The following is a 25783-nucleotide window of genomic DNA, read 5'->3' as shown; positions in this document are numbered from 1 at the left end:
GGAATTGTCTGTCCCTATTTCTGACTTTGTACATGGGAAGCAAGTGGAGTGGGTGATCTAAAGAGGGGGACGGGCTTATCGGGGGTAGAAAGTGAAGATCGAGGGCGAAAAAGCAGAGCTGTTCCGTGTTTTCTGCAGAAGGCGAGAGTCCATTGTAGTCTATTACTCGTCGAGAGGGACATGTTCAGGTTATTCTTATAACAAACACCCCAAATGCACTGTTTTGATTACAAGTGACATCTAATCCTTACAAGAGCGAGCACCACCTATAGGAGATCGAAAGTGTATTTTTCCCCCCCATGGCTCGGTAAACGGATGCAACAATATGCGGATGGTTTTTACATCATCTGGTACAAAATCTCTGTTCACAGGCGGCATCTTAAAAAGGATAGATAGACAGGAGATGCCAAACGTCGAGTCACTGGAGAATGAAAACCTACATTGAAAGATCACGTTCATCTTTGGCCATCGACACATGTTAAATGGATACAGAATGGGTAAATAATGACGCTTATTGTTTTCAGTCATTCGATCATTTATATGGGTATGACAATAGCGGTCCTCTATAGCACCTTTTTCAAAATAGAAATATAGCCAAACGATTTAACCCTGAAATCACAGGCAACAAACTCATCAATATGTGTAATGAGGGCAAGAAATATGATATCCCTGTACTTTAGGCTGGAAAACCGCGTTGCTTAATAATAGGGCAAAAAGACTTAAGTATTTTAAATGGATAGCCACGATGGTGTCATTTTGGACATCCATTTTACAAGTTCTATCTTTTTTCTCTCTTTGATAGAGCGCAACATGTAGCCTATTTCCTGTGTGCGCTGTAAAATCAGAAGTCACGCATAGTTCTCCGGGGATATTCTCAACTGAGGACAGAGGCGCAGTTTTCTCAAGACAAATATTGGTAGGGAACGACAGACATTGCTCTCAGTATCAGTCTGTCAACTGCAAAGAAAAAACCAACCTAGGCCTCTTTTGCACAGGCTGTCCATATTTCCCAGTAACTTTCTTAAAAATCCCTTTTTTTCCCAACGTGGATTGCTAGTCAGGTGACATCTCAGGTGGGGGGGGGCACAATTCATGATCAAACGGCATCCCATATTCTTCACTTCTTTTGAGTTTTCACCATGGAAACCCCATGTGAACAATGGTGATGACCTTGATACAATGAATATAAAAGAGAAGGGTGTCAATGTAAACAAAGTTTTGCATTCGAAAAGAAACAAAGCTACATTATCGCCCTCACTTTATTCTTAGTGAGTTTTCCATGGGCTCACTTAAGGAAAATTAACATGGTCCAGGAGACCCTTCAAATCTCCTTTTGTCTTAAGTCTACATTTGGAGGACATTGGATTGGTGAATCAACTGACAGAATCAACTGACACTGTCAGAGACGTGTACCTAACGAATATGTGAGGAAAGCTATTCCAAAGTGCAGGGCCTGACAATCAAGACACTACGTGTGATTTAAAGGACATTTGTGACACCTCAGGGCAAAGGGTTCAGTTTACACACATATGAGAATAAAAGGGAACCTGATGAGAGAGCATGATGTAGGCCTGCGTTTGAACCTTACAACAGTACCTTGAGGAATTTTACACCTGCAGAACTACAAACAGATTCCCACTTTTTTTTACGACGAGGTCACAGGAAGAATACAAAACTTAGTCAGCATTCACGATGCCTCGCAACCGGGCCTTCTCAGAGCCGGAGTACTCAGCAGAGTATTCAGCGGACTGCTCTGTGACCCTACCATCAGACCCGGGCCAGGCCGTGGGGCGCACGCACGAGGTAACGGTTCGCAGCCAAGGGTGCTGCCTCTGCCTACCACGCTTCATGCGTCTCACCTTTGCACCCGAGTCTCTGGAGAACCTCTATCAGACCTATTTCCGCCGGCAGCGACACGAAACCCTGCTGGTTCTGGTTGTGTTTGCTGCCCTGTTTGACAGCTACATCATTGTCATGTGCGCTGTGGTCTACACGGGTGAAAAGCTGGCCTCTGTGGTGGTGGCATCAGTGGGCCTGGCATCAGACATCCTACTCTATGTGTTGTGCTGCTACGGCCTGCTACCCGACCGCATCTCACGACGTGTGGTGCCCTACGCCCTGTGGGTGCTCATAGCGGCCCAGATCTTCTGCTACCTGGGCCTGAACTATGCCCGCTTCCACCAGGCCAGTGACACAGTGGGCTGGCAGGCCTTCTTTAGCTTCTCCTTCTTCCTGACACTGCCCTTGCGGCTCACGCCCATTGTGCTGATCACATCCGTGTCATGCGGGGTCCACACCCTGGTGCTGGGGGTCACCATTGCACAGCAGCAGCAGGAGGATATCCAGGGGGCTGCCCTCGGGAGACAGGTGAGAGTGGGGATGGGGCTGAGGACACACCTTGCGTGGGGGATGAGTTGCAGTGGGAGTGGGTGATGGGGATTGAAGTTGCAGGTGGAGAGCGAGACAGGTGAGAGTGGTTCAGGAAACACCTGGGGTGGGTGGACGCGAGTTGGATGGAGTTGGAGACAGGCAGGTGTGTGTGGGGTGGGGGGGTAGATAGTAGGGTGGCAGGTAGAGAGAGGTGAACAGATCTTGTGAAGTAGCTCATAAAATAAAATATCTAGGAACATTGCAACATGCCATACTTGCAACACAAGGAACGATGAGCAATTACTAGGCTATATACAGTAGATTTAATAAGAGGCTGATATAGTTCAAATGACAGTGCAGGTAAGTCATGCTAGCTTTCCTGATCACATCAAATGGTGTGTTGAAATAATTTTATCATGCAGAAGATTAGCCTCCAGTCTATGTACTATTTATGTCATGTTATGCCCCGTAATTGTCTTACAGCATCTACAATGAATAGGCATTACTGATGAGTCTACAAACAGGCTCAATGTATCAAATGTTTCGGTGACAGAGCAGAGGCTGAGAATAGACTGAGGTTTGAGTGTCTCCTAACAATTAGAGGTAGAATTATCAATGGCAAAAAAAAAGCCTTTGTGGTTTCGTCATTTGTCGATACTGTTCTCAAAAGGTCCACAGTTTTTGGTTCTCAGTATGCTCACATCTTCTTTAATCATAATCGCACAGTAATCCAATGAGAGGCAGGCAGCCCAATAAAAGGCCAACCCCCCTATCGGAGCTTCAGTCTCGGCGAATCAAAAGGTTATTCAATGACAAAACAGTGCAGTATCCAAACTTTGTTTGAAATGTAACTCATCAGCAGCCACCTCACTGCAACCTCTACGAGTTTGGTAATAGTTTAGAGTGCTGGTTTCTTTTTGCCCGTCTGCCACATTCATGAATGCAGAAAGTCCGTAAGATACCACTAGCCTAGGTCGTGATAAGTCTACACAAGGGTCCTCCCCACAGGGTTCAGAGTGTGTGTGCATGCGTCCGTATGTCAAATTTGTATTTGTCACATGCTTCGTAAACAACAGGTGTAGACTAACAGTTAAAGGCTTACTGTGCGTGCCTGTTTGTGTGTTTATTTGATTTTATAGTGCATGTGTTGTGTGTAAGTAAGTTTGTGTGTGTGTGTCTAATGACTCTGTTGCGTTCTCCAGCTGCTGGCCAACATAGTGATCTATGTGTGTGCGATCACTGTGGGCGTCATGTCCTACTACATGGCAGACCGGAAACACCGCAAGGCCTTCCTGGAAGCACGGCAGTCCCTGGAGGTCAAACTCAATCTGGAGGAACAGAGCCAGCAACAGGTGAGACTGACAGACTGAGATAGGGAGGAAGTGTTGGGAAAAACATATGGCGGGAGGACAGAGGGGCATATACAACATATTCAGAGAGAGAAAAGTGAGAGGTTAGTAGGTCTGAGTGGTAGGTTAGAGAATGGGGGTGGGCAATAAGGAGTGTGTGGCAGTGCCAGAGTAGTGCCCTGGTTTGAATGTATGTGATTCTGATTCAGACCAGTTGTCTTTATGTTGAAGCCAAATTGAATTTAAACACAATTCTTAGTATCTACAGTTCAATTTGATCTACTGTTACACTACACTAAGCTAGTTAAATGTGTTAGCGTGCGTGTGTGTGTGTGTGTACACTTTGTCTGTTTGAGTTAGCGCTGTGTCAGCAGTCATTTCCCCTCCCTCCCCCTGTCTCACAGCTGTGGCCAATGGGCATTCTTGATTGCTACTATTTATGGACCAGAGGGTCACTGCTATAGAGAGCTGAGAGGAAAGGGGTGATTATGGTGGAAAGGAAGGAAGGAAGGGGCAAAGGTGTGTGTGTGTGTGTGTGTGTGTGTGTGTGTGTGTGTGTGAGAAGGGCTGATAAGACCACGAGAGGAGAAACTCCCAGAATACTAATGGAGAAGCATGGGCTGCTGGGAGACAAGGACCGCCAGCCAATCAAGGAGCATCCGGTCGCTGCAGGTTACCATGGTGACCTGCCTCCTGAGACGATGTCCGCAGTAATCACTCTGCTGACTCTCGTGCCCATTTTTTTGTCTCTCTCGGTCAGGTTTTGATAAGAACGTAGAAAAACCCTGCCACGTTATTTGTTTTCCTCCCTCCGTGTGTGTGTGAACTCAAGGCTTTTGTTTCCCTGATGCGTTTGTGTTTTCCAATGTTTATGTTTCTAGTCTTGGATCATCAAGGGTGGAATCTGTTCAGATGGACTTATGATGATGAGTGATAGTTTTAGGCCAATCAGATTTGTGTACAGGTACAGTGCTTTTAACAGAGAGAAAAGTTATAGGCCTCTATTTTGGCTGACCATGTCTATGTACTGTGTAATATGTGATTATATATCATGTTTATATGTTGGATGTTTATTATTTTATCAGCGAGTCATACTGCGATCAATGTCTCTTTTGTCTCAATGTCTCTTTTACAGATGAGCCTTAAATGACAGAAAATACATGCATCAAAATGCAAACTGAAAGAAAAACATGGTAAAAAAAACAACACATTCATCTGTAATAATCCTTTGTAAGGTAAAAAAAATAAAAATTCTCAATCAGCTTTCTGAATTCCCCTAGAGGCACCCAAATATCAAATCTAAGAACATTTTGAAGATTATTCCACAGATAAAGTTAATTTTTGTAAAAGGGCTTTCTAAATAAAAACATAGCAACGTATCAACCAACCTCAATCGACGGGACAGTAGTGGAGAGGGTAGTAAAGTTGTAAGTTCCTCGGTGTACACATCACAGGCAAACTGAATTAGTCCACCCACACAGACAGCGTGGTGAAGAAGGCGCAGCTAGTATCACTAGCCACTTTAAACAATGCCACTTTTATATGTTTACATTTATATTTCTACATTACTCATCTCATATGTATATACTGTAATCGATACCATCTACTGTATCTTGCCTATGCCGTTCTGTACCATCACTCGTTCATATATTTTTATGTACATATTATTCATCCCTTTACACTTGTGTGTATAAGGTAGTTGTTGTGAAATTGTTAGGTTAGATTACTCGTTGGTTATTACTGCAATGTCAGAACTAGAAGCACAAGCATTACACTACACTTGCATTAACATCTGCTAACCATGTGTATGTGACAAATCAAATTTGTTTTGATTTGATACGTGACTTCAGCGGTCCAATCAACTGTCTGTCGGACCCCAAGAAGACTAGCTGTCGCTAATGGGGATCCTAATAAATCTAATGAATGCATTGATGAGTACAAATATTTTAGCCTGTAATAAAGGGCAGTGCGCTATGATAAACTGCATCTAACAGCTTTATTGAAGTGGCAGCTGACTTCACATAGATGATGTCGCCATAGTCTAGGACCGATAGGAACGTCGACTGAATAATCTGCGTTCCACTATTTAGCGAGAGGCAGGACCCATTTCCATAGAAGGAGCCCATTTTTATTCTCAACTTCTTAAGTCATCAATATGCTTTTTTAAAAGGCAGCTTTAAATCTATCCAGATATTTGTAAGCAGGGACCCAATCAATATGGACACCATCCAAATGACATGCTAAAATCAGAGTTATTTTGTTGTGCTCTGGAGAACAACATATACTTGCTTTTACCTGAATGCAATACTAATTCCAGGTCAATAAAGTATTTCTGTAATACAATGAAGGCAGACTGTAGTTCAGACAGAGCCTGGTCAACCGTGGGGGGGCAATAGCATGCACAACAGTATCATCGGCATATGAGTGCAGGTTTTTTTAAGGAGTCGATATTGTTAATGTAAAAAGCACAGGATCAGAATCGACCCCTGTAGGACAGCTTTCGTAATATCTAGGAAACCTGATTTGACACCATCAGTAGATATACACATTGAGATTTATCTGTCAAGTAATTTTTAAACCAGTTACATGCAATCTGGTCTAGGTCAATTGAGGAAAGCCTCTGAATTAGCCATGAGTGATCAAAAGTATCGAAAGCCTTTGACAGGTCAATGAAGAGGGCAGCACAATGTTGCCTTTTATCCATACAGTTAACCGCATCATTTATAACTTAAGGATGCAGCGGAGATAGTGCTATGACCTGGTCTAGAAACCAGCTGATGTACATTTAGAATACATTTCAAAGACAAGAAAGATCTTAGCTGAGAATGAATCAAGGATTCTAATATTTTTAGCTAGGTAAGAAAGTTTAGAAATAGGGTGATTTTGAATTATTTAGATCACAAGGGTCTGCACGTTTGTGAAGGGGGGAGTACATGGGCCGCCTTCCAAACCTTGGGGATAGTACCAGATATAATCATCAGGTAAAAAATATGGGTTAATGATTCAGTAATCAGGGGGGCAGAGCTGCAGCAACAATGGATCAAGCATATCAGCCCCAGTGGATTTTCTTTTACCAGTCTTAAGCAAGGCACATCACATATAGTAAATTGTTGAAATAAAAACAAAGATTCACGAGAAGTTGATTGATTAACCATCAAGTCAGCTAGAGGCTGGCAGAGGAAGAGCAGATGATTGACATACCAAGGTCAATTAAACAACAATTTCTCGCAAATAAAAAGCCTGCCAAGATAAAATTATGATTAAAAGCATCACTCATCCCATTCTTCTCAGTTATGATGCCAGAGTCAGATAGAACTTGCTTAGGAAGGGAAGAGGAATTTGTACGCTTCAGTGAATTTACTGTTTTCCAAAATTTTGAAGGATAACCAACTGTCGGATATAGAGCTTAAAAGGTAGCTTTATTTAGCTTTCTTAATCGAGATAGTACATCTGTTTCGCAAGTTTACATACACTCAATTAGTATTTGGTAGCATTGCCTTTAAATTGTTTAACTTGGGTCAAATGTTTCAGGTAGCCTTCCACAAGCTTCCCAAAATAAGTTGGGTGAATTTTGGACCATTCCTCCTGACAGAGCCTGTGTAACTGAGTCAGGTTTGTAGGCCTCCTTGCTCGCACAAGCTTCTTCAGTTCTGCCCACAAATTTTCTATAGGTTTGAGGTCAGCGGTCAAGGCTTTGTGATGGCCACTCCAATACCTTGCCTTTGTTGTCCTTAAGCCATTTTGCCACAACTTTGGAAGTATGCTTTGGGTCATTGTCCATTTGGAAAACCCATTTGCTACCAAGCTTCAACTTCCTGACTTATGTCTTGAAATGTTGCTTCAACATATCCGCATAATTTTCATTTCTCATGATGCCATCTATTTTGTGAAGTGCATCAGTCCCCCCTGCAGCAAAGCACCCCCACAACATGACGATGCCACCCCCGCGCTTCACGGTTGGGATGGTGTTCTTCGGCTTGCAAGTCTCCCCCTATTTCCTCCAATCATAACAATGGTCATTATGGCCAAACAATTCTTTTTTTTTTTCATCAGACCAGATTACATTTTCCCAAATAGTACAATCTTTGTATCAATGTGCAGTTGCAAACCGTAGTCTGGCTTTTTTATGTGTCACGTTCGTTGAAAGGAATGGACCAAGGTGCAGCATGGTAGGCGTACATTTTCCTTTATTAAATGAACACAGAACAAAAATACCAAACGAAACCTGAAGCTAAATAATAGTGCTGACATGCAACTATCCATAGACAAGATCCCACGAATAACAATCGGGAAATGGCTACCTAAATATGATCCCCAATCAGAGACAACGATAAACAGCTGCCTCTGATTGGGAACCATATCAGGCCATTATAGAAATACAATTCACCTAGATGACCCACCCAAGTCACTATCACGCCCCAACCAACACAGAGAATAAACAGCTTACTATGGTCAGGGCGTGACATTATGGCGATTTTGGAGTAGTGGCTTCTTCATTGCTGAGCGGCCTTTCAGGTTATGTCGATATAGGACTCGTTTTACTGTGGATATAGATACTTTTGTACCTGTTTCTTCCAGCATCTTCACAAGGTCCTTTGCTGTTGTTCTGGGATTGATTTGCACTTTTTGCACCAAAGTACGTTCATCTCTAGGAGACAGAACTCCTTCCTGAGCGGTATGACGGCTGTGTGGTCCCATGGTGTTTATACTTGTGTACTATTGTTTGTACAAATGAATGTGGTACCTTCAGGCATTTGGAAATTGCTCCCAATGATGAACCAGACTTGTGGAGGTCTACAATGGTTTTTCTGAGGTCTTGGCTGATTTTTTAAAATGTGATTTTCCCATCATGTCAAGAAAAAAGGCACTGAGTTTGAAGGTAGGCCTTGAAATACATCCACAGGTACACCTCCAATTGACTCAAATGATATCAATTAGCCTATTAGATGCTTCTAACGCCATGACATAATTTTCTGGAATTTTCCAAGCTGTTTAAAGGCACAGTCAACTTAGTGAATGACATCCACTTTTGATCCACTGGGATTGTGATACAGTGAATTATAAGTGAAATAACCTGTCTGTAAACAATTGTTGGAAGAATTACTTGTGTCATGCACACAGTAGATGTCCTAACCGACTTGCTAAAACTATAGTTTGTTAACAAAATAATTGTGGAGTGGTTGTGTATGTAAACTTCCGACTTCAACTGTATATACTGTATACTGCATCCTTCACTATCTAAAACAGAGTGATGGCCTCTACTAAAAAGAGGAGTATATCATCAGCTTTATATAGGCTGGGCCTACTATATTTATTTATGTCTCAACTTTCTTAATATTACGCACATTGCTTATATTTACAACAGGAATATAGCCTACCTGGCTGGCATGAAAATAAACAACAGGGTAAAGCATCCTCCATTCGCTATTTAAGTGCATAGATGACATGTAATTTTTACTGCTGCCCCTGTTTTGAAACGGGTGCATGATAATGGTCCATTCTAAATCAAAACAAAATTCACACATATATATTATTTAGTACATGTAAAGACAATATTAAATCAAGAATAGTCTGATGGGTGACAATATTAGCTTATCACTTGTGAATGATGTATTATCATTTCTGAATGATGCCCAGCATAAGAAACAAATACTTTTTTTGCGACCTTTTGAAATCATATTCGCACACCTCATGTAGCCTAACCCATGGGCCTATATGTTTTAATAATGTTTGTATCGCAACTAAAGTGGCCAAATAACTTCTTAAAATGAAGCACATTAATCCGCTTTACAAGGGGTGTAGAGCCTAACTGGCATACATAAGCAGCATGTGAGTTTCAAGTTTGGGGAAGATAATATTCACCATAAAAATGCATCTTTATAATAAAAGCATTACATGCATAATTGCATTTGTGGTCACTTTTGATAATGGTGTTTTCCGCTAATGGAACGTTCACACTTGTAGCCTACTACCATGTGCGCATTGCTGTACTTATAATGTGAAGAAATATTCTAATAGTTTATCAGCATTTTAAGCTAAACGTTCTGATCGGTTGCATCAGTCTCATTGCTTCGACTTTTGTACTATGGGGGATAGTAAGATTGACATAGGCTAGTGCTTTTGCTGTTCGTTGTGCCTACTCATCTTGTTGGCTAACTAAAAGTAAATGTGGACAGTTCTTACAATATCTTCAATATGCACCTCGAAATTGGATAAGGATGTGTGCAGTTGTATCCCCGACGTGTCTGTCTTCACTTGTAGCCTGTGAGAAAGACGGATCATGTGATAGATTGTGCAGCACTCAAGGAGAAGCGCACAATGGCCACTGTCCGCAAAAGGCATGGATTTTTTAGGGTGTATTACAGCCACACAAAGTGGATGGCGCCGTGAAATTCTGGGCATTATCAAATGCTTGTCAAATTGTGAATGAGTGACTGATGTAGTGTGTACAGCCTGCGCAAAAAACAAAGCAGGGCTCATGCCTTTCAAGCGACCTTTTTCAAATCATTTTTAGAGTCACATCATGCAGCCTTACAATGTATTAACAATCAAAACATATAGCCCAACGTTTGTAGAACAACTACAGTTACAATAATAACTCAAAATTAAACATATAGGAATACCTATTTCTTTGAACCTCTTAAGGATCCGCCCCTTTTTTTAAATTTTCACCTAAAATTACATACTCAAATCTCACTGCCTGTAGCTCAGGACCTGAAGCAAGGATATGCATATTCTTGATACCATTTGAAAGGAAACACTGGGAGAATATAAACATTACATCTGGTAAAAGATAATACAAAGAAAAGAAAAAAATACTTTTTTTGTATTTTTTTTTGTACCATCTTTGAAATGCAAGAGAAAGGCTATAATGTATTATTCCAGCCATGGACTTCTAAGCAAATCTTGTCTGCTAAATGAACTAGTGTAGCCCACAGCCATTTGGCATAGCCAAATCATGACCTAACATAAGGACAACTCAGAGTATGCTATTCTGTTCTTCTGAAATTGACTACATTTTCATTATATTTTGCTTCTGTCTAAAATAGATCATGGATTTATTGTGACGGTGTAGGCTATATTACATGGATTTATTAAACTTTTTTAAATGTAGATGTTCCAAAGGTCTGCATCAGTGGCTTGTAGGCTATATGTGTAAGCCAGGAGATGCTAAATGTGTTTGTTAATTAGCGGTCAATTACCCTGAAACTGACAGTTATTTGCTTGACAATCAGCGGCTGATGAAATTTCGGGACCGCCACATCCCTAGTCTCTCCAGAGATGTTCGATCGGGTTCAAGATCGGGCTCTGGCAGGGCCACTCAAGGACATTCAGAGACTTGTCCTTAAGCCACTCCTGCATTGTCTTGGCTGTGTACTTAGGGTCATTGTCCTGTTGGAAGTGAACCTTCGCCCCAGTCTGAGGTCCTGACTGCTCTGGAGCAGCTTTTCATCAAGGATCTCTCTGTACTTTGCTCCGTTCATCTTTCTCTTGATCCTAACTTGTCTCCCAGTCCCTGACGCTTTTAAACATCCCCACAGCATGATGCTGCCACCACCATGCTTCACCGTAGGGATGGTGCCAGGTTTCTTCCAGATGTGACGATTGGTGGCAGCACCAAATAGTTCAATCTTGGTTTTATCAGACCAGATAATCTTGTTTCTCATGGTCTGAGAGTCTTTTTTAGCTGCCTTTTGGCAAACTCCCAAGTGGGCTGTCATGTGCCTTTTTACTGAGGAGTGGCTTCTGTCTGGCCACTCTACCATAAAGGCCTGATTAGTGGAGTGCGGCAGAGATGGTTGTCCTTCTGGAAGGTTCTCACATCACCACAGAGGAGCTCTGTCAGAGTGACAATCGGGTTCTTGGTTACCTCTCTTACCAAGGCTCTTCTCCCCTGATTGTTCAGTTTGGCTGGGGGGCCAGCTCAAGGAGGTCTTGGTGGTTCCAAACTTCTTACATTTAAGAATGATGGAGGTCACTGTGTTCTTGGGGACAGAAATGTTTTGGTAATCTTCCCCAGACCTGTGCTTCGAGACAATCCTGTCTCCAAATGCAGTCAGTCATCCATGTTTATTTCGTTACGGTATTTATTTTTCCAAGATCTATTGGTTGAAGGACAGCTTCCTTTGCTACAGAAGGTGGTTTAATTAGGTCACTGAATCTTTTTTTATTGATTCTGATTGAGCATTGATTGATTCTGCTGCCAATCACACAACATGTAAGTGCCTTTATTGTAAGCCGTGCGCGCGTCTATTGAGGCTCTTTGGAGTCTCCTCATATCCACTGAAACCTCACCACTCTCCCTGTCCTCCACAGGAGCGTCTCTTGCTGTCCATCCTGCCCAAGCATATAGCAGACGAGATGTTGCAGGACATGAAGAAGAAAGAAGCCAGTCAGACTGGACAGAAGGAGATGCAGCAGTTCAACACCATGTACATGTATCGCCACGAAAACGTCAGGTACGACACAGTGGCCAGACTCTCTATTTGCAATCTATAGACCTATGGCGAGGAGAGCATAACTTATAGAGTACACTGTGTTCTATAATAAAGAGGCAGGATATCTAATAGGATGACGTGATGACAGCATGTATCCCCTTTCTCCTGCAGTATTTTGTTTGCAGACATTGTGGGATTCACTCAGCTGTCATCATCATGCAGTGCCCATGAGCTGGTCAAGCTCCTCAATGAACTGTTTGCCCGCTTTGACAAGCTGGCTGCCGTGAGTCACACACACCCACAGACAAATATATGACTTACTGACAAGAAAAATGTATATTGGTTGGCATGTATTTATACTAATATTTTAAACAGATTTATTTCTAGATTAAAGTAAATTTACATGAGTAGTCACATCATTTCACATATAGATGAAATCACTTTGAATGTTCCAGCCCCTCCACTAACTACCTCACTGTGTGTGTGTGTGTGTGTGTTTCTGTGTAGAAATACCACCAGTTGAGAATAAAGATCCTGGGTGACTGTTACTACTGCATCTGTGGCCTGCCAGACTACAGAGAGGACCACGCTGCCTGCTCCATCATGATGGGCCTGGCCATGGTGGAGGCCATTTCGTGAGTACCACCCAATAATGGCAATGTGGACTGTAGAAACTGTAGAGTGGTTTGTGGTATAGGGCTGCATGTCAAAGGGCATCCTATTCAATCACTTAGGGTCAAAGATAGTATACTACTGTAGAACCTATTACTTTCAGGTGCTAAATACAGGTCTGACATCTACAGTATCTGGATAAATGGTGAGAAAATAATACGCAATTTAATATTTTCTACCAAGGTTTGAGGAGATTTTAAGTCCAAACCTTTCAGTTTTCCGAATGACCTCCATTTCAGACGTGTTCACATCTCAGAGGTCCTTCTGTACTTGTGGTGAATAAGGGTGTCATTTGAGATTTGCACATAGAGTAGGAATAATGTGATGTGCTGGAGGCAAAACGAATGGTAAGGGAAAGACTGGCTAGGGTGGTTCTTCTTGGCTCTGTGTCACGGTGACTGTGTTGTCCTGTAGGTATGTTCGTGAGAAGACCGGGACAGATGTGGACATGCGTGTGGGGGTACACACTGGCACTGTCCTGGGGGGCGTCCTGGGACAGAAGCGGTGGCAGTATGACGTCTGGTCCACTGACGTCACCGTGGCCAATAAGATGGAGGCGGGAGGAATACCAGGGTAAGAAGCAACTGGTTTAAACCCCTCTTAAGTTATTACATTTCCCTAACTCTATTTACAGATATTTACTACAACTTTAGATGATGCGCAGGCAAGATTGACCTGCCTCATGCACTCATATTTGTCAAATGTGTTTGTGCCCAATACAAACACTCTATACCTATTGCTAGCAATAAGTCATGAATTATGAAGTCTGTAAGGAAATGTTGATGTACTGAATATCAATTAAGCGTGTGACAGCAGGAATTATTCAAAGTTTGCAATAGGGAGGGCATAGGGTCAGCCCCCACCCGTTCTGCCATTGATAGACCAGGCTCTCTGACCTCTAGCCTATAACCCCTGACCTTTGCGGCAGGCGTGTGCACATCTCCCAGGCCACCATGGAGTGTCTGCACGGGGAGTTTGATATGGAGCCGGGGAACGGGGGCGACCGCTGTGAGTACCTGAAGGAGAGGGGCATCGACTCCTACCTGGTGGTGGTGCCCAAGGGCCCCTTGGGAAAGAACGGCATCAACGGGGTGGTGAGTATTGCCTCAGCACCTAGTTTTATTCAACCTTTATTCTTACAGGTTCGTCTTACTAATATAAAACCTCTGTAAAACTTTATTTTACAACCAGGTAGTACTTACTAAGAAATAACTTTTGTCTTTAACTTTGATGCCAGTCTCCAATTTTGTTGAATTCTTTGAGGTAATTACCAAGCGTAGTTTCCTAGTTAATACCATGAAAATACCAGGTAAGTAACAGCTTACAACAGGCTGTAAAAGAAAGCGTAACAAAATGTCAATATATGTTTTTCTCCAGATTCCTCCTGTCAACACACCACAGTCACTGTAACACACCTCGCATTCTCTCTCTCTCTCCTCCTTCCTGTCTCTTCGTTTCCTATCAGAAGTTGTCTGTGATGTCGTCCAATGGGAACTCTCCATTGTTGATCAACACCACTGAGTGTAATGGGAGTGTCCACACAGCCTGCACCACACCAGACGACCCAGAGGAGCTGGACACACGGGTAACGTATGACCTTTACGGTAACCCCTAACACACAGGATTGCAACTCAATGTGCTACAAGTGCACAGTGTGTGCAGGCCTTTTGTTCCAGGATTAGTACACCTATTCAAATGATTAACTAATCATTGTCTTATATTTAGACCTCGATTTGTTTATTCAGGGGTGTTATAGCGCTGGGCTAGTACAAAAACCTCCAAATGCTTTGGCTGTCTCCAAGACAGGAGTTGCTCCAAAGTGTGCTACCTTCTCTACTTCAAACCAGAATGAAGAGTGGCTCCACCCAGATTCTCCACCCTTCTAATTAAGTGTGTATTTGCATACTCCCCATCATGGATCTAAAAGAGGGAGTGTGCACATGCACTTTTTAGAAGAAGTGTGGAGAATCGGGGTGCATCCAGTGAGTGGTGTAATGACAGACGAGGAATGCCACCTTCTTGTGACCCCAGGTGGTGAACCCTTCGTTCCCCAACCCTCGGCGGAGGCTAAGACTGCGGGACCTGGCCGAGAGGGTGATTGATGCCCAAGAGAACGAACAGGAGCTCAACAAACTGCTCAATGAGGCACTGCTGGAGAGAGAGACCGTACAAGCGTGAGTAGACCGAGAGGGAGGGTGTGTGTGGGGTTGCAAAATTCCAGGAACTTTAAATAAATTCCCTGGTTTTCCTGAAATCCTGGTTGGAAGATTCTGGATTTCATGCTTATTCCCTCCTGATTTTGGGAATCCCCCAAATGGGAATTTATTTAAAATTCCCTTCATTTTGCCAGCCTTTGTATATCTATGAATGTGTGTGTGTGTGATAGTCATAGAGTAACACCCAGTAGCAGAGGGTGTGTGAGTGAGCCTTGTGCAGCCAGGTATGAATCATCTGTTATGTGAGCAGACAGACTGTGTGAACCCTCCCTCTCTACCCTGTCAGTCTGAAGGGGAAACACACCAATCGTCTGTCCCTGCGCTTTGTGGACCCTGAGCTGGAGACCCGCTACTCCGTAGAAAAGGAGAAGCAGAGCGGAGCTGCCTTCAGCTGCTCCTGTGTAGTGCTCCTGTTCACTGCAGCCATGGAAGTCCTCATAGACCCTCGGTGAGTTCACCTAATCTCTCGTTCTCTCTCTCTCTCTCTCTCTCTCTCTCTCTCGTTCTCTCTCTCTCGTTCTCTCTCTCTCGTTCTCTCTCTCTCTCTCTCTCTCTCTCTCTCTCTCTCTTCCGTTCCTTATGTTCTGTGTGTTCTTGCGGTTGACAGGATGATAGCAAACTACGTGACCCTAGCTGTGGGAGAGGTCCTGCTGCTCGTCCTAACTGTCTGCTCTCTGGCGGCCATCTTCCCTCGAGTGAGTGCCCCTTCCCCCAGCTCCACTATCACACTTTGCTCGACATCCAATCAGAGAGCAGCTAGCCTTTCAGAGCGAGCAACAGTTAACCCACAGCCAAATCCGAATTTATCATAGAACATTTGCCACAACATAAGAAATCTGTAGATATGAAGATATTTGTTGTGGTATACTCTTGAGTAAAAAAATAACGTAGTTGTGATAGTGGATCAGCATACCGTAGTTAAATAACTTTTTAAATGTGCTAAGCATCTCATGATGCTGTGCATTTGATGTGTACAGACACTCCCAATGTTACGTAAGCTGAATGTGGTAAAGAATGTGTCTAATCAGCAACCCATACGTTCGTTCTTTTGTCACGCATCAGCACTTGTGATTTAACCTCATGAGCCAGGTCATGGAAAGTCAAATTTATTGACTTCTACAGACAGTTATGTAGCTACCACTATCGACTGCTCCTATCACCCTAACAACAACACTCCTCCCCCATCCCCACACTGCCCACAAGGGTTTTGAACCTGGTGCACGGTGCACTCTATCTGTGCACCGTGTGCAATGCAGACACACAGTCACACACACACGCATACAGTGCATTCGGAAAGTATTCAGGCTTTTTCCACATCTTGTTACGTTACAGCCTTATTCTAAAATATATTAAATAGTTTTTTCCCCCTCATCAGTCTACACATGACACCCCATAATGACAAAGCAAAAACAGGTTCAGAGGATCTCTCTCTACTTTGCTCCATTCATCTTTCCCTCGATCCTGACTAGTCTCCCAGTCCCTGCCATTGAAAAACATCCCCACAGCATGATGCTGCCACCACCATGCTTCACCGTAGGGATGGTGCCAGGTTTCCTCCAGATGTGACGCTTGGCATTCAGGCCAAAGAGTTCAATTTTGGTTTCATCAGACCAGAGAATCTTGTTTCTCATGACCTGAGTCTTTTAGTTACCTTTTAGGAAACTACAAGCAGGCTGTCGTGCCTTTTTACTAAGGAGTGGCTTCCGTCTGGCCACTTTACCATAAAGGCCTGATTGATGGAGTGCTGCAGAGATAATTGTTCTTCTGGAAGAACTCTGGAGCTCTGTCAGCGTGACAGTCGGGTTCTTGGTCATCTCCCTGACCAAGGCCCTTCTCCCCCGATTGCTCAGTTTGGCCGGGAGGTCAGCTCAAGAAAGAGTCTTGGTGGTTCCAAATGTCTTCCATTTAAGAATGATGGAAGCCACTGTGTTCTTGGGAACCTTCGATGCTTTCAGACATTTGTTGGTACCCTTCCCCAGATCTGTGCCTCGATACAATCCTGTTTGGAAGCTCTATGGACAATTTCTTCAACCTCACGGCTTGCTTTTTGTTCTGACATGCACTGTCAATTTTAGGACCTTATATAGACAGGTGTTTGCCTTTCAAAATCATGTCCAATCAATTGAATTTACCACAGGTGGAATTCAATCAAGTTGTAGAAACATATCAAGGATGATCAATGGAAACAGGATGCACCTGAGCTCAATTTTGTATCTCATAGCAAAAGGTCTGAATATTTATGTAAATTAGCTCCTGAGTGACGCAGCGGTCTAAGGCATTGCATCTCAGTGCTAGAGGTGTTCGATCCCGGGCTGTATCACAACCGGCCATGATCGAGAGTCCCATAGGGCGACTCACAATTGGCCCAGCATCGTCTGGCCTAGGGGAGTGTTTGGAGTAGATTGATGAGGAAAAAAATATAATTGTATCAATTTTAGAATAAGGATGTAAGGTAACAATGTGTAAAAAGGGAAGGGGTCTGAATACTTCCCGAATGCACCGTACACACATGAACAAACAGATGAACAACTATTATATCAAGGGTGAAATGCATGTCCATGTCAACATGTCTGAGCCTGTCCCAGTACAATGTCAACCACACGAACACCAGAAACCACACACACTCACACACACACACACTTTACCCCAGAGCGTATAAGCAAGAGCTTTTAGTGCTACATAAGAAATGCTTTTACTTGAGGCTGTATGGGCCAGATTATTGTTCAGCTGCCCTAGAGAATGTACTGTACCCAATGAGATCAGATTTAACCATTGGAGATCTGAGTCCCCTCGCGTGACGGTAGTTCCAATCCAGTGACTATTCTTTATCTATGGAAAATCAATCCCTCCTCATCATATAGAGATGTTCATAGAGAAGCCCTCTGGTTGGACTGATGCATGACTCCTAATGGCATGATTGATGGTTCAATGAGGAAAACCAATATGTCTCGTCCTCAGTTTGTCCCAGCTCATCTGAAATGACCGTTGACAGATACAGCACTGGGTAGTCGTATACTGTTCTGCCACTAACATGAAAGTCACTATAGTACAGATGTAGGATCTTAATTTGAACACTCAAGTTTTTTATTTATTTAACTAGTCAGTTAAGAACAAATTCAAATTCTTTACAATGATGGCCTACTGTTGCAGGACAACTTGTAGTGTATTTGAGGTTTAGAAAGGCTTCTGAAGTTTACCACTTTGACATTTCAGACTTGAATTTCCCTTATGAGAAATGTATCAGCCCCTACAAAAATGTCCAGTAATCATAATCCACATAATTCACACTTCCTGTTGCTGCAGGATTATTTTCCTGCTGTAGCAAGCTGGTGCAAATGAATATCCTTCATCTGTACAAACTCACTAGGAGAAATACCCTGACCGCTACTATGGTTTCCATCTGACGATGCGTTTGAAAATTGAACATGATTACGATGACGATTACAATTGCATTGCTTTGTTGGTTATAGCGAGCAAAGACGACCGTCACCATCAATCCTAGTTTAAAACGTTTTTAATGTTCCGCCATTGCCCCACATATACCACGGGTGTCATAAAAGAGTGTTGTAAAACATTACTCAGAACCACATCAATACAACGATGATAGATGGATAGATATTACTGGTGAGTTCACGTGACTGGTTAATGATATTACTGTTGATGGCCAACATGTTATTTTCCCACCTAGGTTTTCCCTAAGAGGCTGGTGTCTTTCTCCACATGGATCGACCACACCCGCTGGGCACGGAACACATGGGCCATGGCAGCAATCTTCATCCTCACCATGGCCGACATTGTGGACATGGTGAGAAATCGCTAGTCCAGCAGAAGAAATCACAACACTGGCTTTCTGGTGTTGGAATGATGCAGTAGCATGCCAACACACAAGCCTTTCTCATAAAGCTGGGTTTGACTTAAGGGTCTATTTTTGGTATTGACTTGCACGCATACCGTCCATATGCAACAGCACGCGTTGCAGTTAAATGTTTTAAATTCATAATAAAGCAACGAGATGGGAGTGAAACCAAGGGGTCCATATAAGCTTGGAGGAAGCACTAGAAATCGATCTTGCGTTGACATTTGGCCTCTATCCCCTCTCTGTCCACGCCGTGTAGCTGAGCTGTCCCCGTCCCTCTGGAAACGCCACAATGGCTCCACCTTCCTCTGTTGTCCAATCCGGGGCAGAGGGCTGTCTGGACAACCCCAAGTACTACAGCTACATCGCCGTGCTGGCACTCATGGCGACCACCATGCTGGTACAGGTCAGCCACATGGTCAAAGTCACACTCATGCTCCTCATCACCATAGCGACGGGCATCGTCAACATCTACAGCTGGAGGGACATATTTGACCGCTACGATATGGCCCGCTTCCAGGACTACAGGTGGATGTGGTTGTGGTGTTATAGGCTGTAGAACAGGTGTGGGTGGTGGTCATCAGTTTATGGATGTGTGGTCATCATTTCGTTTCAATTAGTAAAACTGGAATTGGAATTTCAGTTGACTGAATTGAAATGAAATTGACCGCAACTCTTGAGTGTCATGTTTAGTGTGATTATTGTTGTTCTGTAAACAATGTGAGCATGCTTGTGATTTCTGATGATCTCTGTGCTCTGTTTTTTAGGTCTTACCTGGTTCCCTCCAAATATGCCATGACTATCATGATCTTCATCATGATGATCAGCTTCTACTACTTTTCTCGACATGTAAGTTACCACGGCAGAAATCGACTAGTTATATACCTTCCAAGTCGTCACCACCTTCTCTATTCTCCACACGTTCTGCTTCTCCTCCTTTCTTGTTGACCTCTCCATCTCTATTTGAACCTCTTTCCTGTCTCCTGCCACCATGTCCCTGACTTTAGGTGGAGAAGCTAGCACGTACTCTGTTCTTGTGGAAGATTGAGGTCCATGAGCAGAAGGAGAAGGTGTATGAGATGAGGCGCTGGAACGAGGCGCTGGTCACTAACATGCTGCCAGAGCACGTAGCACGCCACTTCCTGGGCTCCAAGAAAAGGGACGAGGTGAGACAACTTCACTACTGTACATACAGTACCTGGTTCCCCCTTCATGTCATCCAAAAAGTTATACTTTTCAGTCATCTGTCCATAGAACATTCTTCCAAGAGTCTTGATGATCTTCCAGGTATGTTTTGGCAAACTTTAGTCAACTTTTTGGACGACATGGGCCCCATTATGTCTGGCAAAAACCAAGCACTGCATTCCACAGTAAGAACCTCATACCAACGGTCAAGCATGGTGGTGGTAGTGTGATGGTTTGGGGACGTATCCAATTTGTTTTGTTATTTGTAAACTCAGGTTTCCTTAATCTAATATTAGGTTTTGGTTGAAGATCTGATAACATTCAGTATAAAGAATATGCAAAAATATAGAAATTCCCAGGGCTCTAAATTTAAAAATGTCATTGGTGGCACTGAAAATATATTTTTTAATCGATTGAAATATAGCCTACTGTATGTTGGGCCTTGAAGTATGCTAGCTACTTCTGAAGCACATGTTGTGCCCTTGAAACTATATGGAAACCTGTAAATGCATTTAGGAGTATATGCGACCAAAATTGTCACACTTTATAGCCCTGACCGTAGCTACCATGTAGCTACAATGTAAATACGAGGGATGTGACGGTAACGGAATTTTGGATGAAAGTTTTACATGTTCACTGTTATAACCGTTCTAATAGCAAAACAATTAGAATACATGTACAAAACATGAGTCTACACTGAGTGTACAAAACATTAGGAACCCCTTCCTAATATTGAGTTGCATTCACCCTCTGAATGGCACACATACACAATCCATGTCTCAAGACTTAAACATCCTTATTTAACCTGTCTCCTGCTGGAGACATCAATAAGGGATCATAGCTTTCATCTGGATTCACCTGGTCAGTCTGTCATGGAAAGAGCAGGTGTCCCTAATGTTTTGTGCACTCAGTGAATATATTTTTTAAGATGCACATTTTCTCCTGTCTTCTGCATGTGCTGCTGCTGCAGGGAGTGGGGTGTTGCCTAGGCAACCGATGCCTCGTTTGCTACAACACCTTGCATGTTTCAGCAAGGAGAAACAACGTTTCATCACGTTGCAGAGTCCATGGTGCAGCAGAAACTGACTCAATTGCGCTAATGGCCGGCCATCCCATCTTCAGTCAGCTGGTCGATCATATACAGTACCAGTCAAAAGTTTGGATACACCTACTCATTCAAGGGTTTTTCTTTATTTTTAATATTTTCTACATTGTAGAATAATAGTGAAGACATCAAAACTATGAAATAACACATGGAATCATGTAGTAAGCAAAAATGTATATAATTTATATTTGAGATTCGTCAAAGTAGCCAACCATTGCCTTGATGACAGCTTTCACACTCTTGGAATTCTCTCAACCTGCTTCACCTGGAATGCTTTTCCAACAGTCTTGAAGGAGTTCACCCCAAACCATCTCAATTGGGTTGAGGTCGGGTGATTGTGGAAGCCAGGTCATCTGATGCAGCACTCCATCACTCTCCTTCTTGGTCAAATAGCCCTTACACAGCCTGGAGGTGTGTTGGGTCATTGTCCTGTTGAAAAACAAGTGATAGTACCACTAAGCGCAACCCAGATGGGATGACGTAGCGCTGCAGAATTCTGGGGTAGCCATGCTGGTTAAGTGTGCCTTGAATTCTAAATAAATCACTGAGAGTGTCACCAGAAAAGCACCCCCACACCTCCTCTTCCATGCCTCAAGGTGGGAACCACACATGAGCAGATCATCCGTTCACTTACTCTGCATCTCACAAAGACACGGCGGCTGGAGTCAAAAATCTCATTTGGAGTCATCAGACCAAAGGACAGATTTGCACCGGTCTAAATGTCCATTTCTCGTGTTTCTTGGCCCAAGCAAATCTCTTTTTATTATTGTTGTCTTTTAGTGATAGTTTCTTTGCAGCAATTTGACCATGGAGGCCTGATTCACGCAGTCTTCTCTGAACAGTTGATGTTGAGATGTGTCTGTTACATTTATTTGGGCTAGTCTGAGAAACCGATGCCTCAGAAGTCCTCAACTGGCAGCTTCATTAAATAGTACCCGCAAAACACCAGTCTCAACGTCAACAGTAAAGAGGTGACTCCGGGATGCTGGCCTTCTAGAGTTCCTCTGTCCAGTGTCTGTGTTCTTTTGCCCATCTTAATCTTTTCTTTTTTATTGGCCAGTCTGAGATATGGCTTTTTCTTTGCAACTCTGCTTAGAAGGCCAGAATCCCGGAGTCGCCTCTTCACTGTTGACGTTGAGACTGGTGTTTTGCGGGCACTGTTTAATGAAGCTGCCAGTTGAGGACTTGTGAGGCGTCTGTTTCTCAAACTAGACACTAATGTACTTGTCCTCTTGCTCAGTTGTGCACCGGGGCCTCCCACTCTTTCTATTTTGGTTAGAGCCCGTTTGTGCTGTTCTGTGAAGGAAGTAGTGTACAGCGTTGTACGAGATCTTCAGTTTTTTTGCAATTTCTCGCATGGAATAGCCTTAATTTCTCAAAACAAGAATAGACTGACGAGTTTCAGAAGAAAGTTATTTGTTTTCTGGCCATTTTGAGCCTGTAATCAAACCCACAAATGCTGATGCTCCAGATACTCTAACGAAGGCCAGTTTAATTGCTTCTTTAATCAGGACAACAGTTTGCAGCTGTGCTAACATAATTGCAAAAGGGTTTTCTAATGATCAATTAACCTTTTAAAATTATAAACTTGGATTAGCTAACACAACATGCCATTGGAACACAGGAGTGATCGTTGCTGATAATGGGCCTCTGTACACCTATGTAGATGATAAAAAATCTTCCGTTTCCAGCTACAATAGTCATTTACAACATTATTCATGTCTACACTGATTTCTGATCAATTTGATGTTATTTTAGTGGACAAACAAATTGCTTTTCTTTCAAAAACAAGGACATTTCTAAGTGACCCAAACTTTTGAATGGTAGTGTATGTATATATATATATATATATATATATATATATTTTTTTTTACGGATATGACAGTTCTTTAATTGTCATGACGGTCTTCATCCATAACCTTCGTTTATATGGTAATTGTGCCAGCCCTAGTAAATACATACCTTTTAAGGCAGTCAATGTGAAGTGGGACCAATACATGTATAGTTGAGAAAGAGGTATCAGCCATGGTCACTGTGTGCGGTGATGTTACCATGTTATCACAGTGGTAAGGTTTGTTCAGCTGTTGCAAAGTTTATACCTGGAGTTATGCTCTTGACTTATCTATGTCTGTACATCTGTTAATCTGAAATATATATATATATATATATATATATATATATATATATATATATATGTATATATATACTCCTTCCAGGAGCTGTACAGCCAGTCATATGATGAGATTGGGGTGATGTTCGCCTCCATCCCCAACTTCTCAGACTTCTACACAGAGGAGAGCATCAACAATGGGGGGATTGAGTGCCTCAGGTTCCTCAACGAAATAATCTCCGATTTTGACAGCGTAAGAAGCTCATGAATGCATCATTTCCACTTGTGACTTGTAACAGTCATGCAAATGTTGAAACTAGCTTGCTATGACAATGGAAGTACTGTATGTTATTGCTCCCTATTCCCAAGGCATGTATAGGAATTAAAGATGCTGCCTAATACTTTGAGACTTGACCTTTCAACCCATGACCTTTAACCTCTGACAGCTCCTGGACGAGTCTCAGTTCCGCTGCATCACCAAAATCAAAACCATTGGCAGCACTTACATGGCAGCGTCAGGAGTCACTCCTGACGTCAACAACGGCTACGCCTGTCTGAAGGTTAGCTCATTACCATGGTCATCAGCCACTGGGTCTGGGTCAGAGGCTTAAGCTAGCCGTGTAAACTATATCATGTATGACATAATCATGTGAACTCCTATAGCCAAACAGCAGAATTCCCGATGAACTCAGTCTTGGGTATCTTATAGTGTTTGTGGTAGCAGGTCAGAAATGTGATCAAGAGCTTTGGGACTGATCTTTTACAGAGGATATGTTAATTTTATGGGTGATGATGATCGTAGTGGTGGTGATGATCAAATTAATTCACTTGAAACTTGATGATGAGGATGGTTACGGTAGAGGGCTCTGTTGTGCAGAAAGAGGAGCTGACTGACAGAGAGCGCTGGCAGCATTTGGCAGATCTGGCTGACTTTGCTCTGGCCATGAAGGTCTCGCTCATGAACATCAACTACCAGTCCTTCAACAACTTTATGCTACGCATAGGTCAGTGCTAACTTTTCAGCCATATATTTTAAGGTGAGAGAAGAATGGAGAGTGTGTCCTAGTTTTGTACAGCATGCATATCATGTATCCCATACTTCCTCCTCTCCTCAGGTTTGAATAAAGGGGGGGTTCTGGCAGGAGTGATTGGTGCCCGGAAGCCTCACTATGACATCTGGGGAAACACTGTGAATGTGGCCAGTCGCATGGAGTCCACAGGGGTCATGGGTAACATCCAGGTAAGGCCTCTCCATAACAGGATGCGACGAGATGCAGGATGGGATAAGTATTGAGGTGACAACCAAACAATCAGTTATAGCTGTAGCGCATTGGCCCGTAAGGTCGTTGATGTACCTGATTTCTGGTGAGGACTGAGCAGGAGCACTTGATAGCCTACAATGATTGATACATTGCAGTCGCCTGCAAGATCTCGAAACCACATACAGCAATCTGATACCTGACTGCGCAGTCGATGATGTGGCATGCAACCATTGGTTGACTGCAATGTAGTCGGCCTGGAATTGTTGTTTCCCAGATGGCTATAATAACACAAGAATAATCCTACTTTGTTTGATTACTATTTAGATCTTGGGGTTTGACATCAGGGAATAGTTTTAAGTGGATTACCAAATCTGGGTAGAAAACACATGTTGGATGGATTCATCACCTACAATTTGATGTGATTCTACTGCCCCCAGGTGGTGGAAGATTGTTACCACATCTTGAAGGAGTACGGATTCCGTTTTGTGAGGAGGGGACCTATCTTTGTGAAGGGGAAAGGAGAGCTGCTTACCTACTTTCTGAAGGGTAGAGAAAAACAGGGCTCCTTCATCAACGGCTCCTCGGTCACCCTGCCACACCAAGTGGTGGACAACTCCTGACCTGCGTGTCAATGCTCACAGAAACACACACGCATAATCAGAAATATACATTGTAATGTATAAGTGAGATCTGAATTCATGCTTATACCAACACTCTTTCAGAATTGCAAAGTATGTCAGAGGATATGGACATCTTGCAAAGAAAGAAGATTTGTCCTGCCTCCCCCTCCCCCACCCTGCCTGTTCAAATACTTTTTTTGCAAACTACAAAGCTTTTGAAAATAGTGCTCAGCTATTTGCACTAGAGACTTATGAACACATATCACGGTACTGTATAGTCACACATAGTTACACACAGTCTTAGACAAACACTCTTATTCAGAAACACAGTCTGACAAACACACATTCATGTACTCACTGCAATGCCATCCTTACGACGCGCTCAAGCCAGATGCATCATGGCTGTTGGACTAAATGCCTCATTTTGAATACTTTCCCCCTTTTACAAAATACTTTATATTTGGAAAAGAATGGATTTCATTGTGTTTGTTACAGTATCTCCAAACTGCTTGGAGATGGCGATGACCTGAGATAAGATGGTAGAGGTGTGTGTGTGTGTGTGTGTGTGTGTGTGTGTGTGTGTGTGTGTGTGTGTGTGTG

General features: G+C 43.0%; 1 protein-coding gene across 3 annotated transcripts; it reads left to right on the top strand.

The window, feature by feature from the left end:
• The first annotated feature begins 96 nt into the window (after positions 1 to 96).
• LOC112234013 (adenylate cyclase type 3-like) lies at positions 97 to 25783 on the top strand. 3 transcript variants are annotated; one of them, XM_024401995.2, is made up of 20 exons: positions 97 to 2367; positions 3573 to 3722; positions 12036 to 12178; positions 12329 to 12440; positions 12665 to 12792; positions 13244 to 13402; positions 13758 to 13923; positions 14298 to 14414; positions 14861 to 15003; positions 15332 to 15493; positions 15653 to 15740; positions 18734 to 18850; positions 19161 to 19429; positions 19669 to 19750; positions 19909 to 20067; positions 23408 to 23554; positions 23748 to 23861; positions 24179 to 24305; positions 24417 to 24541; positions 25001 to 25783. In XM_024401995.2, exons 1-20 carry the CDS (start codon positions 1693 to 1695, stop codon positions 25181 to 25183), a joined length of 3366 nt encoding a protein of 1121 aa, XP_024257763.1. In that variant the 5' UTR covers positions 97 to 1692; the 3' UTR covers positions 25184 to 25783. The 3 variants fall into 3 exon arrangements, with proteins under 3 accessions (XP_024257763.1, XP_024257756.1, XP_024257769.1); XM_024401988.2 differs by having other exon boundaries at positions 14295 to 14414; XM_024402001.2 differs by having other exon boundaries at positions 98 to 497; positions 14295 to 14414; positions 25001 to 25781.

The sequence above is a fragment of the Oncorhynchus tshawytscha genome, linkage group LG03 (assembly GCF_018296145.1).
Source record: "Oncorhynchus tshawytscha isolate Ot180627B linkage group LG03, Otsh_v2.0, whole genome shotgun sequence".
Lineage (NCBI taxonomy): Eukaryota > Metazoa > Chordata > Actinopteri > Salmoniformes > Salmonidae > Oncorhynchus > Oncorhynchus tshawytscha.
This window is presented reverse-complemented; position numbering and strand designations above follow the sequence as displayed.

Coding starts and splice junctions, on each gene's coding strand:
- LOC112234013 (XM_024401988.2), top strand. CDS start 1,693: ATGCCTCGCAACCGGGCCTTCTCAGAGCCGGAGTACTCAGCAGAGTAT. Junction 14,415..14,860: donor CAGAGGAGCTGGACACACGG/GTAACGTATGAC, acceptor TTGTGACCCCAG/GTGGTGAACCCTTCGTTCCC. Junction 15,494..15,652: donor GAAGTCCTCATAGACCCTCG/GTGAGTTCACCT, acceptor TGCGGTTGACAG/GATGATAGCAAACTACGTGA.